At 41.4% G+C, this 17,158-nt stretch overlaps 1 protein-coding gene across 1 annotated transcript in view; it reads left to right on the top strand.

The window, feature by feature from the left end:
- Positions 1-17,158, top strand: part of LOC131687189 (uncharacterized) — a 185,055-nt gene that overhangs the window by 149,777 nt on the left and 18,120 nt on the right. Inside the window, exon 4 of the mRNA XM_058971240.1 lies at positions 16,722-17,018. Coding sequence (XP_058827223.1) covers positions 16,722-17,018 — 297 coding nt within the window. The remainder of the gene's footprint in view (positions 1-16,721; positions 17,019-17,158) is intronic.

The raw sequence follows: 17,158 nt of genomic DNA, 5'->3' as shown, positions 1-17,158 counted from the left end.
CATTGTAAGTGACAACATATGCAGTTAATCCAAGCAATCTTTTACTTTGCCTCTTTCAGGTTTCAACTGTCCTACAGGTAATACACGATTCCTTTCTAAACAACAGTTCAGACATTCACAAACACCAACTCTGTTTTATGATGGGTAATCGTCTCCGTGGCGAGTGCCTCCAGCTCTTCTAGTGATTCTTCGGTTACTTGGAACACCACATTATCCATGAAACTGAAAATCGTTACATCTCTGAGAAGGTTCAGCTTTAATACTCCATCGTACACTGTGTTCCACAGCGTCGGGCCAAGGAACGTCAGTCGTAGTTGTCATTCTCCCTTGTCTGTTTCATAGATCAGTGTTCGGTACTGAAAGTAGCTCTGTAATATCCTGCAAAGTTACTCATACTGTACAATGAATGGGCGATTGCTTCCTAGCTAGTACTAAAGGGCGAACACGAAATTATTGCGACACATTCAACAGGGCATAACTTTTTTACCATTGGGTAAAAATCAAACAAATTTTGCACTCTTTCTCATTGATGTTCATTGTTTACCTGCTGTCAAACTCGAAGTCGTGTTTTTCGATTCAACGAAAATAGAGGTGAACCAACGCGAGTCGAGAGAACAAATTTTTTCCAAACACTTGGAATTTCCTGACCTGTCGCACCGGCAGTTGGGAAAAATGTTGAACATTCACCATTCAACCGTCTCCAGAGTGTTGAAGCGGTTCCAGGAGCGGTTGACGTTGGACCACGGCAAAGGAGCTGGAAGAAAACCGGGACCAGAGAACAAAAAGGCGGAAGGAAAGGTGAAGCGGATGATTAAAGCAAATCCCAACGTCTCAAGCCGTGATTTGGCTAAAAAGATCGGCATGTCGCAGAGCTACGTCCAGAATACAAAGTAGAGAGCTGGACTACATACATACAAGGTACAGAACTTCCCAAACCGCGATGAGCGGCAACAATCAACAGCTAAAACTCGGGCACGGAAGCTCTACGAGAAGATGCTGACAAAATATGGCTGCTGTGTGATGGACGACGAAACGTATATAAAAGCCGATTTTAAGCAAATTCCGGGGTTGGAGTTTTTCACCGGCAAGAGCAAGTTCTATGTGGACGACAAATTTAAGAAGAAGAAAATATCGAAGTTCGCCTCCAAATATCTCATTTGGCAGGCCATCTGCTCTTGCGGACTGAGGAGTGAGCCTTTCGTGACAAAGGGCACAGTAAATGGCGAAATCTACAAATCTAAGTGCCTCGAGAAGCGTCTTTTGCCGTTCTTGCAGCAGCACCACAAAGCTCCGCTATTTTGGCCAGATTTGGCATCATGCCACTATTCTAAAAGTGTCCTGGAGTGGTATGAGGCCAATTCTGTCCATTTTGTTCAAAAGGACATGAATCCGCCAAACTGTCCGGAGCTGCGCCCGGTGGAGCAGTACTGGGCAATGATGAAGCGGGAACTTCGGAAGAGCAAGAAGACAGTCAAAGACGAGAAGGACATGGCCAGGAAATGAAAAAAAAACTGAGAAACTGGTACCGGATGACACTGTAAAGACTTTGGTGGAGGGCATCAAGCGAAAATACGTTCAATTTTACACTCAAGGCTCCATCGATTAACTTTTCTTTTGATTTTTGAAGTAAATATATGTATAAAACTACCCTAAATTTTTGGTTTGATTTTAAACTTTATAAGAAAATTGGCATGACATTTTCGGTGTCGCAATATTTTCGTGTTCGCCCTTTAAATGGCTCAAAGAGCGAATCGTTTCATGCAGCAAATGTGGCTTCGAGATAGCTGCAGGAAACTCACAAACAAAAGAACGAGATGCCACAAAAACCCAACGAGTTGTAATGTAAGGAGTGTTTTTAGTGGTTGGACACGAAAATGAGTCCCACACACTGCCAATACCCTACGGGCTAGACTATAATTAAAAAAACACACACACAAAATCAATATTGGATGGATTATTCAGGCAGACATAATTAAACAATTAGGCCAGTGAAATAAGATTAGCAAATCTAAATTGTCTGAATCTAAACAACATAATTGTATCCAACCAATTAGCCGGTAGCGTAGCAGCTTCTTCCACTTAATTTGAGTTGTTATTTTCAGTTTATAGCTTCAGTCTAAAAAGACCAACACTATGAAAATCGATCATTATATGCAGCATAGCAACCTACGTTTACCTAGCAAACTAATTTGACTGTCTAATTATTTCCGGGTGAAGCTTGTACCATTCTAGTGTGACACACCAATTCGCAAGCAACTTTTTTAATTCAGTCAGTAAACTCTGAATTGACAATACGAAGATTACGTATTTGGGGTTTCAAAAAAATCTATCAGTTCATCCGTCAAAAATTGAAAGTGGCCACCCTATTACACCATCCACTTTCGAACGTTTTTAACAATTATCCGCGGAAGCAGTTGTTTGCGTTCCGCTTAATTTCTGTCATAATTACCATCATCATCATCGCGATGTTTGTTTTTCTTCATCATAATAACACGCAACACAGCAGGCGGGATGAGATGCTGCTCCAGCTTCGCACGCTTTGTGGGAGTGGCTTGGAACTCCCATTCCCACTCCCACACTATCAACTGGGCGTAACACCATTCTCGCAAATTTCTGGGCCCCATTTGCGGAAACGATGGCGTATCTTCGCCGTTGCTACGAATCACTTAATTCTTCGCTTGGAGTGTAAATATTGACCTCGTGTCAATAGTGCCGTTTTTGAGAATGGTAGAATTGAAAGTCAACACAGAAAAGTTCAGCGTGAACGACAATAGTCTAAAACTTTTCTACATTAATCACTGCCTTTTGACGGTAACAGTACACGGGCACTGTTGTTTGCAATTCTTGTAAAAGGATGAAAGTCAATGAAAAGCTAAAACTAGCAAGATTCAATTACAATTTCAAAAAGTTTAAAGGTAACAGAAAAGAAAAAGCGAAAAAAAACTTTCCAATCCTTGCAAAAGAAGCACGGTTTTAATTAATCTAAGTTGTCAGCAGCTTGTCTTGAAACACCCTTTAGGTAACGCAAGTACTTTTTGAACTACTTTCCCTTGATTAATGTGTTGGTGTCCTATACTCTCCATGCAGCAAGAAGCTGTTGGTAAGTATTACCAGTAAAAATAGATCGATCCCTCCTCTGTTTATGACTATAACTTGTATCACCAGCTTCAAAGAATACACGTGCTTCAATTGGAGAACTACTATCGAGTATTTGAATCAATCTAAACTTAATGATAAATGATTTCTTGGAAACTCACTGCATTTTTAATTGGAATACGCTCAGCTTCTTTTAATACTTCTGCTAGTGTTTCGATCCGAAGAATTTGCAAACAACAACGAAAAAAAATTCAATGCAGTTTTGAAGTGATTTTAAATTTGTCCTATATGTACCCCCCGATATATAAAATTGCTTAGCTATGGTAGAACACGATTTCATTGCTGCGTTCTATTTACTCCTCTCTGGTATGATAACTAATCTCATCTAAAGATAAATTAAATCGCTTGTTTTGGTCTCAAAATTCCTAAGAGTGACACTCACAATAATTGTTCAGATACCTGCCAACATCAGTTATGTGTGATAACTACACGTTAGCTACAGGGTGATTATTACATTAAGAAGTATTGTCTGGTTGATGCTCGCATCACCAATCTAGCGCCGATTTGTGCCAGATCCGATACAGGCTCTTAGAGCTGCTGATGAGACTGTAATTAAATTATGCACATATATAGGCATAATTCCACAACTATACATACATACATGAATACGCATTATGAGTCTCTATCTAGGCAAAACATCCAAGCCCGACAGAGTGCCACCATCCGATCAACGTGCTTCTCTTCCCCTTACCAGGATCACAGGTTGAACGTGCAGCTCCTGCAAAGCGAACCATTAGAGTGCCATGCGGTGGAATTATCCGATGCAGTGAGAAAATGGAATACGGGAAGGATAACGAAGCAAACTTCATTTTCTCCGTCCTACATGATTTTCTACTAATTAAACGGAAAGACTTTAATTTAAATTTAATGACTCTGATACACGAGAGCATCTCACCGCGTTCACCTAGTGAAGGTTTCCGTTGGAAAGCAGCGCAGTGCAACGCATTCCGGAACGCAGTCGCTGTTGTTGGTCTACTGTATTTACCAACGTATAAACAGAACGAACGCTCTTCTGATAATATTCTAACAGCACTGCCGGTGGTCGGTGGTTTGGTTGTGGAGGTTTGTAAGAGGATAGTGATGAAATTGACATATCACAGTAGGTGTACTAGTATTGTCAAATTTCTTTCGCAGCTGCTAACCAGTTTTAATTAAAATATCTCAAATTTAGACTTAGAGGGAACCAGTGCACAGTGGTCCAGAATACGAATTTAGCAGAAATTTTAACGTTTTGCTAAAATTAAATGACTTAGCCTCACAACATGTTTGGCACAGTTGTTGTACTTTGCAAGGCCCTTCTTTTTGTTTAAACCGATGCTAGGGTGGTTCTAAATTTAGCAATATTTAAAAAAGAACTTTTCAACGGTTTGAAATAGAGCTGTAGAGCAACACATTTTAGACAAATTTGCTGAAGACATGCAAGCTTTTATATTTTCCATTGCACGAGAAATTCAAATGTAGGGGGGGGGGGCTTTAGGGTGTTCCTTAAAAAAACGGTTTTATTTCTATAACTTTCGAAGTTTTTATTTTACGCTTTGGACAACTTGAAGATTATTTTAGGGCGCATAATTTGCTTTAAAACACCAATTATTTAACTTTTTTCGTTTTACAGTTATAAGAACTTTTATATAAAAAATATAACTTCTTCTATAAGAATTATCTTCGATTCGGGCATTGAACATTAAATACTGTTGCTTTCGTATGAAATAGCATGCTTTGTAGTAGAGATCACCAAAAATGTCAGATACGATACTTTTTATATCTTGCAATATTTACTCAAAAATTATCTATTTTTAGTAAAAAGTATATATAACTTTCTAACGAGCGAAGCTAGAGTTTCAATATATTAAGCCAAATTGTTCTCCTCCAAAATATCAGAAAGTATTTCCTAATGAAAAATCAAAACTGCAAAAGTTTTACAAAGAAAACCATTTTTTAAGAAACACCCTAAATTTTTTTGGCAAATTTTCTTGTAAAATGAAAAGTAAACGACATAGAGTTTTAGTGTCTTCGACAATGTTTTTTTAAAATTTCATTTTCTTCAAATTTCTGGAACTCTATCTCAAACCATTAAAAAATTAGTTTCATGATTTTAAAAAAAATTGAACCACTATTTAAAATAATAGAAAAGTATTGTAAAGTGCAATATTTTATCATGAAAACGAAACTACATTTTTTATATTGTTCACCGTGAAAGTAATTTAAACATATTACAAAGAGTCAATTCATGAAAAACCAATTTTTTAATATAACTTTTTCAGTTTTCATTTTTTCCAACCTATCCTTCAGATGTTTTTCAGAGTTTTTGAAGACGAACATTTATTTCTAATACATCAAAACTCTAGCTTTTATTGTTCAGAAGATATAAGCACTTAATAATTCAAAAATAGATTTTGTTAACCGTTATGTATCCGACGCGGAACGTGGGTACCTTTTTAGGTTTCAATTAATGAAATTCCTTTGTTTTAGCCATGGCTGGAAATTGAAACTTTGTGACATCTTAGAACTTCACTAAGTCAAGCTTTTGAATTAATAATATATTTGATATAGTAAGGGGGGAGTTAGGAGGGGCTCCTGATTTTTTTTACTACGTAACAGGCCGACGTGGGTACCCACAAAACTGAAATGCCAATAACTAAGGTAATTTCCAACCAATTTTGATGCTTTTGGGTGTTTTGGATTCAGGAACTCATCCGCTTTTGGACTTGGTAAAAATGAATCGGGTTACTTCATTCGGTTCCCGGGAATCCGGATTTCCGGAAGCAGGTTCCAGTACTGGGATACTATTTGTGAACTTCAATGGAATACTAGCAATATGGGTATCAATATTCTTGGAATTGCATCAGTAGACTGTATCTCGTGGCTTTGGAACCATCGGGTGATTTGACCCCGGAACGGACATTCCAGAGCAGGTTCCCGTGGGGCCGTGAGTGGCCATTCCATTCCAATTCCATTTTTTAAATTGCCATAGAGTCAATGAAACAATAAATATCAAACTTCCGAGACAATTTGAAGAGTTTTGATACTCATTTTGCTTGGAGATTATTAAAATTTACAAATCATACCCTAGTACTGGAACATTACCGCGACAAATCCGGATTACCAAGCACCAGATCCATTTATCCGATTTTTACATTTTTACGATCATTTTTACAAATCAAAAAGTGGACGAGTTCCTGATTCCAAAAAATCTAAAAGCGTCCAAATCGGATAAAGGAACCCATAGTTATGAGCATTTCAATTTGTGGGTCCCGGGTACCCTCGTTGGCCTGTTAAAGGTGTTTTTTTGTTGGACACATAACAGTTAAATCAATTTTATAAAATTTAAAAAAATATCGTATTCGCCATTTTTTGCTCAATTATAACTCTAATCATGACCTTATTTATAGTTCAAAAAGAACTATCTTTTATTTGCCCCAAATGAGTGATATTGTTATTCCAAACAATACCATTTTTGGCGAAAAAATGCTCATAACTTTTCAATGGAAATAGCTAGATATATGGTGCCATGAAACAGATTGTTCGCTTTGAAACAATGTTAAAGTTGTCTGAAGACTACTTTAGTTTTAAATGAATACAGCAAAAGTAATTGGAATAAAACTATATTTCGAAGAAACACCCTAAACTCTGGATTTAAATTTGTCGTAAAATAAAAAGTATGACAGATGGAGCTTACATGTCTTCAGCAAACTTTCCCAAAATTTGTCGTTCTACAACTTCGCTGAAGGCCGTTTGACTCTAGCTAGAATGATTAAAAAGTTAATTTTTTGATCTTGGTAAAATTAGAACCACCCAAACCGTTGTTTTAACAAAAAGAGGAGGCTCAAAAACTACGACAACTTTTCCAAAGACTTAATAAGGCTAAGTTGTTTAGTTTTAGTAGAATCTCAAAATTCCTGCTAAATTTGCATTCTGGACCACTGTGCAGTGGCGTAGTAGCGGGTGGTGTCGAGTTGACAAAACACTCCCGAAAATATTCTACGTATAAAAAAATGTAATATGTTCGTCAAAAATGTGCATAACATTTGAAATAAAATTCTCTAAGTTCCTTTTGAAAAAGTTATCTTCTAAGAATTTTTTATAAGCTACGTATAGCTTATGAGGCAGACCTCGGCACCTACCGTTATGCACGTTGGGTAGGCTTGTTACACTATCGTGGCTAATTGGTTCACTAAATGGACATCGGAACCGAGAGAAATTCCACTACCGCTGATGGAAACGGATATCGATATCGGGAGAAATCCCGCTGCCAAGGAACTCTCAGTCGCTAAAAGGTTAGTTTATCTCCGGGGACTATCCGAGTAGATCGCAACGAAGCTGGAATTTAAATAGCTCACGGAAAGCGGAGCTAAACGGCGTAGGGAATCAGAAGCTAAATGGCCTACGGTAATTTACCGCTGAAGAATATCTGACGTTGTTTAGAATAAAGTTGATGTTTGTTTAGATGATTTTTGGAAAATTTACTAAAAGAAGTCTCATATAAGCTCAAATATATCCCGATTTCACGGTAAAATATTTTCGGAAAAAATGTTCTCGCATTTCACTAGCTACATCGTGATTAATGGCAGTTTCCATGTCAGTTATTGTCGCCGAGAGAAATCTGGAACTGAGGTTTTTTTTTATTCATTTCGTTTATTTGATAGGCACAAATGCTTGGCGGTGCCAAATGCTTATGTTTTTACATTTTGGATATCTTAAAACTAGGAGGTTACAATGTTGAAATATTTTTTTACAAAGGAAAAAAAAAATTACAGCTATCTTAAGACTAGAAATAAGATTCAATATACAAGAGAGGGCCAAAAGATTTTTTTATGAAAAAATTTAAAACAAGGGATTCACTTTGATATACAAGAGGGGGAGTAATAGTATTTTACGAAATATTTTACGGTTATCTTAAAACTAACAATATAGTTTAGTACACAAAAGGGGGAACAAATATTTATGAGAAATTTCACAGAAATCTTAAAACTAGGGATTCAATTCTATTTACAAGATGGAGGACAAGAATTTCAATAAAGAGTAAAAATTATAGCTATCTTAAAACTAGGAATACAGAACACTAATTTGAATTTTTTAACTAAAACTTATGCTTGGTCAAGATATTCAGAGGGTGGCTTATTTCCGCATCAGTGTAGCAGCAGTTGTATCAAGGACAGGGGAGAGACAGGGAAAGAAGAGCAAAACTTGCAACTTTCGCTCGAACGGGGGGGGGAGGAGGGGGATCAGCGAAACAAATTTGCGCCTCAGTCTAGTAAGTCGTCGAGTACCGGATTGGCGGATGGTATTCTTCGGACCCGCGGGGAATCCTTCAAAAGTCATCGGACCTCGAGTCGCTCTCGCTTCAGTTTCCTTCTGTGCAGGCGTAGTGGTAAGGGCGACGGCGGTTACATAGTGGCACTCTGGAGCTGATCGGTTCCACAAGGCAGGAGGAAACTCTAAAAACGAGAAATAAAAGAGAGGGGCTAAATTGGGATATTTATCGTTTTTATGAAGGTATAAATAAGGGACATATAGGGGAAATCACGAGTTGCCAGCATATCTCGGACTGGTACATTGGGTGGTCTACCTCGGGCCCGAAGGGATTCCTTTAACTGAGACCTGGCGTCACAATACCCGGCGCATACCCAGACAACGTGTTCGATGTCGTGATAGCCCTCGTCACAAGCGCACAGACTACTCTCCGCAAGCCCAATACGCCGCAAATGCGCATCCATGGTGTAGTGATTGGACATAAGTCGGGACATTACGCGAATAAAATCCCGACCCACATCCATCCCCCCGAACCAAGGCTTCGTTGATACCTTTGGGATAATCGAATGTAGCCATCGTCCAAGTTCCCCGTTGCTCCACGAGGTTTGCCAACTGTTGAGCGTCCTCTGACGACAAATACTAAAAAATTCGTTGAAGCAGATTGGTCTTTCGTATATGTCACCATTTAATGCGCCCACCTTTGCTAATGAGTCGGCCTTTTCATTGCCCGAGATAGAACAATGAGAGGGGACCCAAACAAAGGTAATCTGATAAGATTTTTCAGATAACGTACACAAGGACTCCTGTATCATCCCCAGAAAATACGGGAGTTGCTTTTTAGGCTTCATCGCACGAAGAGCCTCGATAGAGCTGAGGCTGTCCGAAACGATGAAGTAGTGATCTGTGGGCAGAGTGTCGATGATCCCAAGGGTGTACTGAATTGCAGCTAACTCTGCGACGTAAACTGAAGCGGGATCATTGAGCTTGAATGAAGCGGTGATAGTATTGTTGAAGATACCGAAGCCAGTGGACCCATCGAGATTTGATCCGTCAGTGTAAAACATTTTGTCGCAGTCGACTTCTCGGAATTTATTATAAAATATATTGGGGATCACTTGAGGGCGTATATGGTCCGGGATTCCACGAATCTCTTCCTTCATGTGTCGAAGAATACAGTAGAATCAGAAGTATCTAGGAAACGGACACGGTTGGGATTGTACGAAGAAGGATTGATGCTCTGTGCCATGTAGTCGAAGTACAAGGACATAAAACGGGTTTGAGAATTAAGCTCGACGAGCCTCTCGAAATTTTGAATTACCAACGGGTTCAGAATGTCGCATCGGATGAGCAATCGATATGAGAGTTCCCAAAATCGATTTTTTAGCGGAAGAACGCCCGCCAGCACTTCGAGACTCATCGTATGGGTCGAGTGCATGCAACCCAAGGCAATGCGCAAGCAACGATACTGGATTCTCTCCAGTTTGATGAAGTGTATGTTCGCAGCGGAGCGGAAACAGAAACACCCGTACTCCATCACCGACAATATCGTTGTTTGGTACAACCTGATCAGGTCTCCTGGGTGAGCACCCCACCATGTTCCAGTTATTGTTCGGAGAAAATTGATCCTTTGTTGGCATTTCTGTTTCAGATACCTAATGTGACATCCCCAGGTACCTTTAGAGTCGAACCAGACCCCGAGATATTTAAATGTGAAAACCTGGTTGATAATAAAAGCTGGAGTTGCGCCGGCTCACGCTTCCTAGAAAAAACAACCAACTCAGTTTTCTCCGTGGAGAACTCAATACCCAGCTGAAGAGCCCAAGCAGACAAATTGTCCAAAGTATTTTGTAATGGTCCTTGCAAGTCGGCAGCTTTGGGCCCTGTAACAGAGACCACCCCGTCGTCTGCAAGTTGCCTTAGCGTGCATGAATTGGCAAGACAATCGTCAATGTCATTCACGTAGAAATTGTAGAGCAGGGGACTTAGACATGAGCCCTGGGGAAGACCCATGTAGCTAAATCGCGATGTTGTTAAATCGCCATGCGAAAAGTGCATGTGCTTTTCAGACAACAGGTTTAGCAAAAATTTATTTAAAATTGGCGAAAGACCATGCTGGTGCAGCTTCTCTGACAGAATGTTGATAAAAACTGAGTCAAAAGCCCCCTTAATATCCAAGAAGACTGATGCCAGCTGCTCTTTGTTAGCATAGGCCATTTGGATTTCTGTAGAAAGCAACGCAAGGCAATCGTTCGTCCCTTTGCCTTTGCGGAAGCCAAATTGTGTATCTGATAGTAAGCCATTTGCTTCAACCCAATTGTCGAGGCGAAACAAGATCATTTTCTCGAATAACTTCCGAATACAGGACAGCATTGCAATCGGCCGATACGAGTTGTGGTCGGAGGCTGGTTTTCCTGGTTTTTGGATGGCGATGACCTTCACTTGCCTCCATTCATAAGGGACAATGTTACCCTCAAGAAACTTGTTAAATAAATTCAACAAGCGCCTTTTTGCAGTGTCAGGCAGATTCTTCAGCAAGTTGAATTTGATTCTGTCTAACCCTGGGGCGTTATTGTTGCACGATAAGAGAGCAAGTGAGAACTCCACCATCGAAAACGGTGTTTCGTTCGCGGTATCGTGAGGAGACGCGGCGCGGCACGCTTTCTGTACCGGGACAGAGTCCGGACAGATCTTCTTGGCGAAAGCGAATATCCAACGGTTTGAATATTCCACGTTCTCGTTGGTACTATTACGGTTACGCATACGTCGAGCCGTACCCCAAAGAGTGCTCATCGCTGTTTCTCTCGTTAACCCGTCGACGAACCGGCGCCAATAACTGCGTTTTTTGGCTTTCATTAGACTCTTCATTCGCCTTTCTAACGACGCGTACTGTTGATAGCTAGCGGGTAACCCGTCTTCCCGGAAGGCCTTATATGCAGTGGACTTTTCCGCGTACAGCTCTGAGCACTCTTTATCCCACCACAGAGTGGGAGACCGTCCATGGGTATTCGCGCTGGGTACTGGTTTAGTCTGAGCTTGATTCGCACTGTCGAGAATCAAGCCAGCCAAAAACCTGTACTCTTCCTCCGGAGGAAGTTCTTGAGTGGATTCGATTTTAACGGATATCGCGGTCGCGTAACTCTTCCAATCAATGTTCCGTGTGAGGTCATACGAGACATTGATTGTTTCCGATGGTCTTGAACCGTTAGCAATTGAAATCATGATAGGCAAATGATCGCTACCGTGGGGATCAGGGATCACCTTCCACATGCAATCTAACTGTAGCGATGTCGAGCAAAGCGACAAATCCAACGCGCTTGCGCGTGCTGGTGGTGTAGGAATCCGCGTCATTTCTCCCGTGTTTAAGATGGTCATGTTGAAATTATCGCAAAGATCTTGGATTAATGTTGATCTATTATCATCATGAAGACAGCCCCATACCGTACCGTGCGAGTTAAAGTCTCCCAGAACCAGCCGCGGTGCCGGTAAGGATTCCGTGATATTACAAAGCGTTCGGTGCCCTACCGAGGCTCTAGGAGGAATGCAGATGGAAGCAATGCAAAGGTCTTTACCTTTGATTAAAATTTGACAAGCGACAATTTCAATGCCTGGTGTTGAAGGGAGGTTAATTCGGTTGAAAGAATAGCACTTTTTGATCCCCAAAAGTACTCCTCCATAGGGGTTTTCTCGATCCAGACGAATTATATTAAAGTCGTGGAAGTTGAGATTTATATCGGAAGTTAACCAAGTTTCACATAATGCGAAAGCATCACATTTTAAACTATTTAGTAAAAATTTAAAGGAATCGATTGTCGGGAGGATACTTCTGCTGTTCCACTGTAGAACAGTGATCGAATCGGTGACCTCGTTCGATGATTTAGCCATCGAAGGATACGATCGCTGCAAGGAGGGGCCATTTAGTAGTCAACTGCTTCAAAAATGTTTGCACTATAGGGAGAAAACGTATCAGAAGGCTTTTAAGAGGATCAGTAACATTGAAAGCTGTGAAAATTAAGTCCACTATGTCAGAAAATTTCATTAGTCCGCTACTGGACTGAGTATCTGTTTGAAAAAAGGGGACACTTGGGGTTTTTGGTGTCCCTGGAAGTGGTGGGTACTCCTTGTTAGAATTAATATTTCCAAGTCCTGGAGCAAATTGCTTCGGCTTTTGTGCATCACTTCCGTTGGATTTATTGGTTGTAGATGGCGCACTCTGAGTGGACGACACCTTGGCACCCTTACGAGGCAATGTAGGGGAGGCTGGATTTATCCTCTTCCTGGATTCCCCTGGGTTAACCAAAGATGTTCCCTCTCGTGGGTCGTCAGATTCTTGCTCAACGTTAGCCAAACCAGCATAGGGATTTTCGGACAGGACAGATGGCGAAGCATTCTTTAGCATTTCTGCATAAGAACGCGTTGAGCGTTCCTTAAGGGAGCGCTTAATTTTATCCCCGCGCTGCTTGTACGCAGGACATGATTTAAGAGCATGTGAAGGGCCCCCGCAGCAAATACACTTTTCAGTTTCTTTGTCGCAGAGTCATCCTCATGCTCTCCTTCGCATTTGCCGCATCGTTTCTTATTTCCACAATATGTGGCTGTGTGGCCTAACTGCTTGCAATTGCTGCAGTTCATGACCCGCGGTACGAACAGGCGAACTGGTAGGCGAACCTTGTCAAGGAGGATGTAGTTGGGAAGAGAGGACCCGGCGAATGTCACCCGAATCGAGCCTGATAGAGAGTAGGTAGTCTTACCTCCCTCGGTGTTTGCGGTATACAATTGTTTGCATTCCAAGATCTTAATCTGTTCAAGTGAGGGGTCCTTAAAGCAGCCAACCCCGTGCTCCAACAGTTCTTCGCATTTCAGGCCCGGTTCGGACACTACCCCATCGATTTCACAGGCCACACAAGGCACGTACGCTTTAAATTCCCGCGTAAAGCGCTCACAGCAAGCAATCGCGTTTGCCTGGCCGAGATCATTCACTAGAACACGTATCTTGTTTGCCCGAACACGTGTTATCTGAGTTACGGCCGGGTAATTAGCAGTCAGATCTCGAGAAAGTTTTAATATATTAACCGGTTTCTCTCCGGTCCGAAAATATACCACCCATGGCCCAGAGGAACCTTCTGGGTACTGCTTTATACGGCGAGCAATGCGAGTATTAGGGGGATCAGGGACTTCCATGATTACATCAGATGGTATTTCGCCCTCGGCCATTTAAGCACGAGGGCAGAGCGTTATATAAACGGGAATGTGTCTTATTATTTGATTACAAGGTAGAGTAAAAGTAGGGAAAAGGAAAGAAAGCAAACGAGGAAAAAAAAATAAAGCAAAACTTATCTGCAAACAACGTCGATTGTTCCGCACCAGCGAAAACAATGTACTGGATTTACTGCCGGCACCAGCAGAATGGTAGCTAACGAACGAACAAAGGATGACCTTCAATCACTGAAATTTACACACCGAACACCACTGTGAAATATAACGATCCGTTCCGTTCAAAGGTTGGGACAGGTATGATCTGGAACTGAGGTATTTCTGGTTTCGTTCGCATGTAAAAATTTATGCTGAAAGATAAATAAATAACTTTGATATGATTTTTGTATGGCAAAAGTAAAAAAACACGATGAGGTAAGCTTACTCAATTTATAGGGTTCTAGAGTGCCACGAACTAAACTTTCTTACATTTATTGTACACAGTTTAGACAGTGAAAAAAGTGCCTGTTCGTGCATTTTGGCTTGCATCTTTATTTCTTATATGTAGTTGAAGTTGGTGTAAAGATATGTAAAAAAATTAAATAACTTTGAAACGAATGAGTATTTTTGCATACAGTCTTCAACAATATTATGTAGTTTTGATACCTACATATTTGTCGTAAGCATCGTTTGCACGAAAAGTCAGAATGAAAAAAGTTATATTATAAAACTAGATTTAAGGGGTTTGCTATAGCAAAGGCGTTATAAATCGATAACCTTTAGTCTTATAAGCTCAAGTTCTTCAACAAAATTCTTCACTATGAGCATTTCCAAAACTTTGTCAAAGACACCAACTTTCTACCTCATCAGTATAATTTTTTTTTAGTTCTATCGTAGTAAGCCATGACTAATTTTAATTTTTATCAGATTGTGGGGAATATTGATACGAACAATTCCTCCAAAGACACCCTGTGAATATATTCGATGGTTTGGCATCTAGTGAATTAAGTTTTTTGGCATTTCCGAGCACTGCGAGATGCTTCCGGAAGTACCTGCATAGGTTTGGACACGCTTCGTCACCCCTTTGCTCGAAGTGTGTGGACGTGCAAGAGACACCGGAACACGTGGTCTTCGAATGCCCTACGTTCGAAGAAGTTCATAGAGGTATGCTTGGTGTGACAGTTGACAATATCGTCGAAGAGATGTGCCACGACGAGCATATCTGGGACGCTGTCAACAAAGTGACTACGAGTATACTCTTCCAGTAGCAGAGAAAGTGGAGAAAGGACCAACAAAATAGTGCCATTGGCTAGAACGACGCCGTGAAACCACAAATCGGATTTCGGGAGAAATTACGCCACCGGGGAACTGGGTCCACCGCCGGGGACCAGTTGAGTAGTACGCGACGTAGCACTGGGTTCGGATCGTCGGGGCACCAGTGAGCCGGACGTCAGGCTTCACCGGAATCGTCGGACCGACCTCAACACCTTACCGGGAAGCTCGTGAGTAACCTGGAGCGTTGGGGCGCCAGTGGACGCTCAACAGCTACTCGATGGCCCGTTAAGTAGGCTAGATCTACCGCCGGGGACTTGACTAAGTAGACGAAGTGGGGAGCTAAATGGCTCACGAAAACGAACATCAGTATCGGGAGTAATCTACCGCCGGGGAATTCATGGTGGGGTAGATTCGCCGCCGTGGACTGCCCGACAGAATCGTGACGAAAAGGGTAGCTAATTGGCTCACAAAACAAACACCGGTACCGAGAGAAATTCCGTTGCCGGGAAACTCTCAGTCGGAGTAAGATAATATCCGAGTTGATCTCAATAAAGCATGGAGCTAAATGGCTCAAGAAAGTTAGTATCGGTGTTGGGAGAAATTCCTCCGTTGGTAAACTGTCGGTCGGAATAGGGTGAGTTCACCGTCGGGGACTATCTAAGTAGATCGTGAAAAGGCCGGGAGCTGAATGACTCACGGAAACAGGAGCTAAATGGCTCAAGATATCAGCACCTAAACGGCTCACGAGGACGAGAGATAAACGGCGATGTAATAGATGGAGATAAGAACCATGAGAACAGTCGAGAGTTAAATTAAAGATCAAATGGCGATCCATTTCATGAACCAAGTGAGGCTCCAAGATATAGCAGAAGAAATAGGTGCGACGAAAGCACAACGATCCCCCCACGAAGTAATACCTTAACGTAGTTCCATGGGGAAGAAGGGCGTAAAGAGTAAGGTGTGTTTTAAGTGGTTACACACGAACGTAAGTCGTGAGTCCCACACAGCGTCAATACAGTACAGGTCAGGCTTTTGAAGCTTTTTAAACCTTACTATAAAAACCACAACTAATGTTAACTGATGCTGGAGTATATGCGACTCAAGTTTGCTGAAATTCGTTGATCTAGCGTTCAACGGCACTGAATGTAATTCTTGTCCATATTCGCCGAATTCGAAAAAATCCAGTCATAGCGCCGTGAAGGCAAAAAAATCAATTCAACTTTGCAACACGAGTTCCACTCATAACTACTTAATGTTGTATAATAATCTATGCTTAGTATTCTGAGAGGGAATTCGTTGATCTAGTAATATATTTGATTTAATTTAGAAACATCCTGATTAAACACTAATTAATTGAAATTATTTCTCATCAACGACGCCACGTACCAACACCGAACCAAACCACAATCAAATGCTAGATTCGCTGACTCACTTAATCAACACCGCAATCAGCGAGAAGAGAAATCATCTTGCTGAGTTGTACGATAAATCAAATCTCATGGGGGAAAGGAGAAAGAAAAATACGCTTTTTGTTTTGACGCTTCGCACGGTACTAAAATCCATTAAAAACAACCCACGTTACTTCGTCCGTTCGCGTAGGTCTGTTTTGAAACCATGTAGGAAAAATAAAGGGAGAAAATTAACGAGCTTCTCCATTGGAAGTAAATCTGATTTAAAGCATTGGGGGATACCCCCCACCCCATGGAAGGAAATATTTCAAATCCTATACTGAAATAATTGAGGGTTCCGGATCCGTTAGCAACTATATTCGACGATTGGTAGCACAAAATAATAAACTTTGCCGCGACTTACTTATCCCCGTTTCATTTTTATTTTCTCGCCCATTCCAGTCCCCACGGCGACCATCATTGGTGGTCCGGATTTACACGTCGACAAGGGCAGCACCATCAATTTGACCTGTGCCGTCAAGTACAGCCCGGAACCACCGGCATACATTTTCTGGTACCACCACGACGAGGTCATCAGTTACGACTCGAGCCGCGGTGGCGTGTCTGTTATTACCGAGAAGGGAGATGTAACCACATCCCACCTGCTAATCCAGAATGCTGACTTGGACGATTCCGGCAAATACAGCTGTTCGCCGTCCAATGCAGATGTGGCCAGCGTGCGGGTTCACGTGTTGAACGGTAAGTTTGTTTCGAGCCTTCCGTAAGCGATCCTGCACAGAGATTCTGTTTGCCAGCTCATCATTTTTGGATTTGCCACATGGCAACAAAAGCTGTCACACATCGAACTGACCGTCTCACGCTCTGTGCAGGATCAGTTC

This window comes from Topomyia yanbarensis, chromosome 3 (assembly GCF_030247195.1).
Source record: "Topomyia yanbarensis strain Yona2022 chromosome 3, ASM3024719v1, whole genome shotgun sequence".
Taxonomy (NCBI): domain Eukaryota; kingdom Metazoa; phylum Arthropoda; class Insecta; order Diptera; family Culicidae; genus Topomyia; species Topomyia yanbarensis.
The sequence above is the reverse complement of the archived record's forward strand: the minus strand, read 5'-3'. Positions and strand labels throughout refer to the sequence as shown.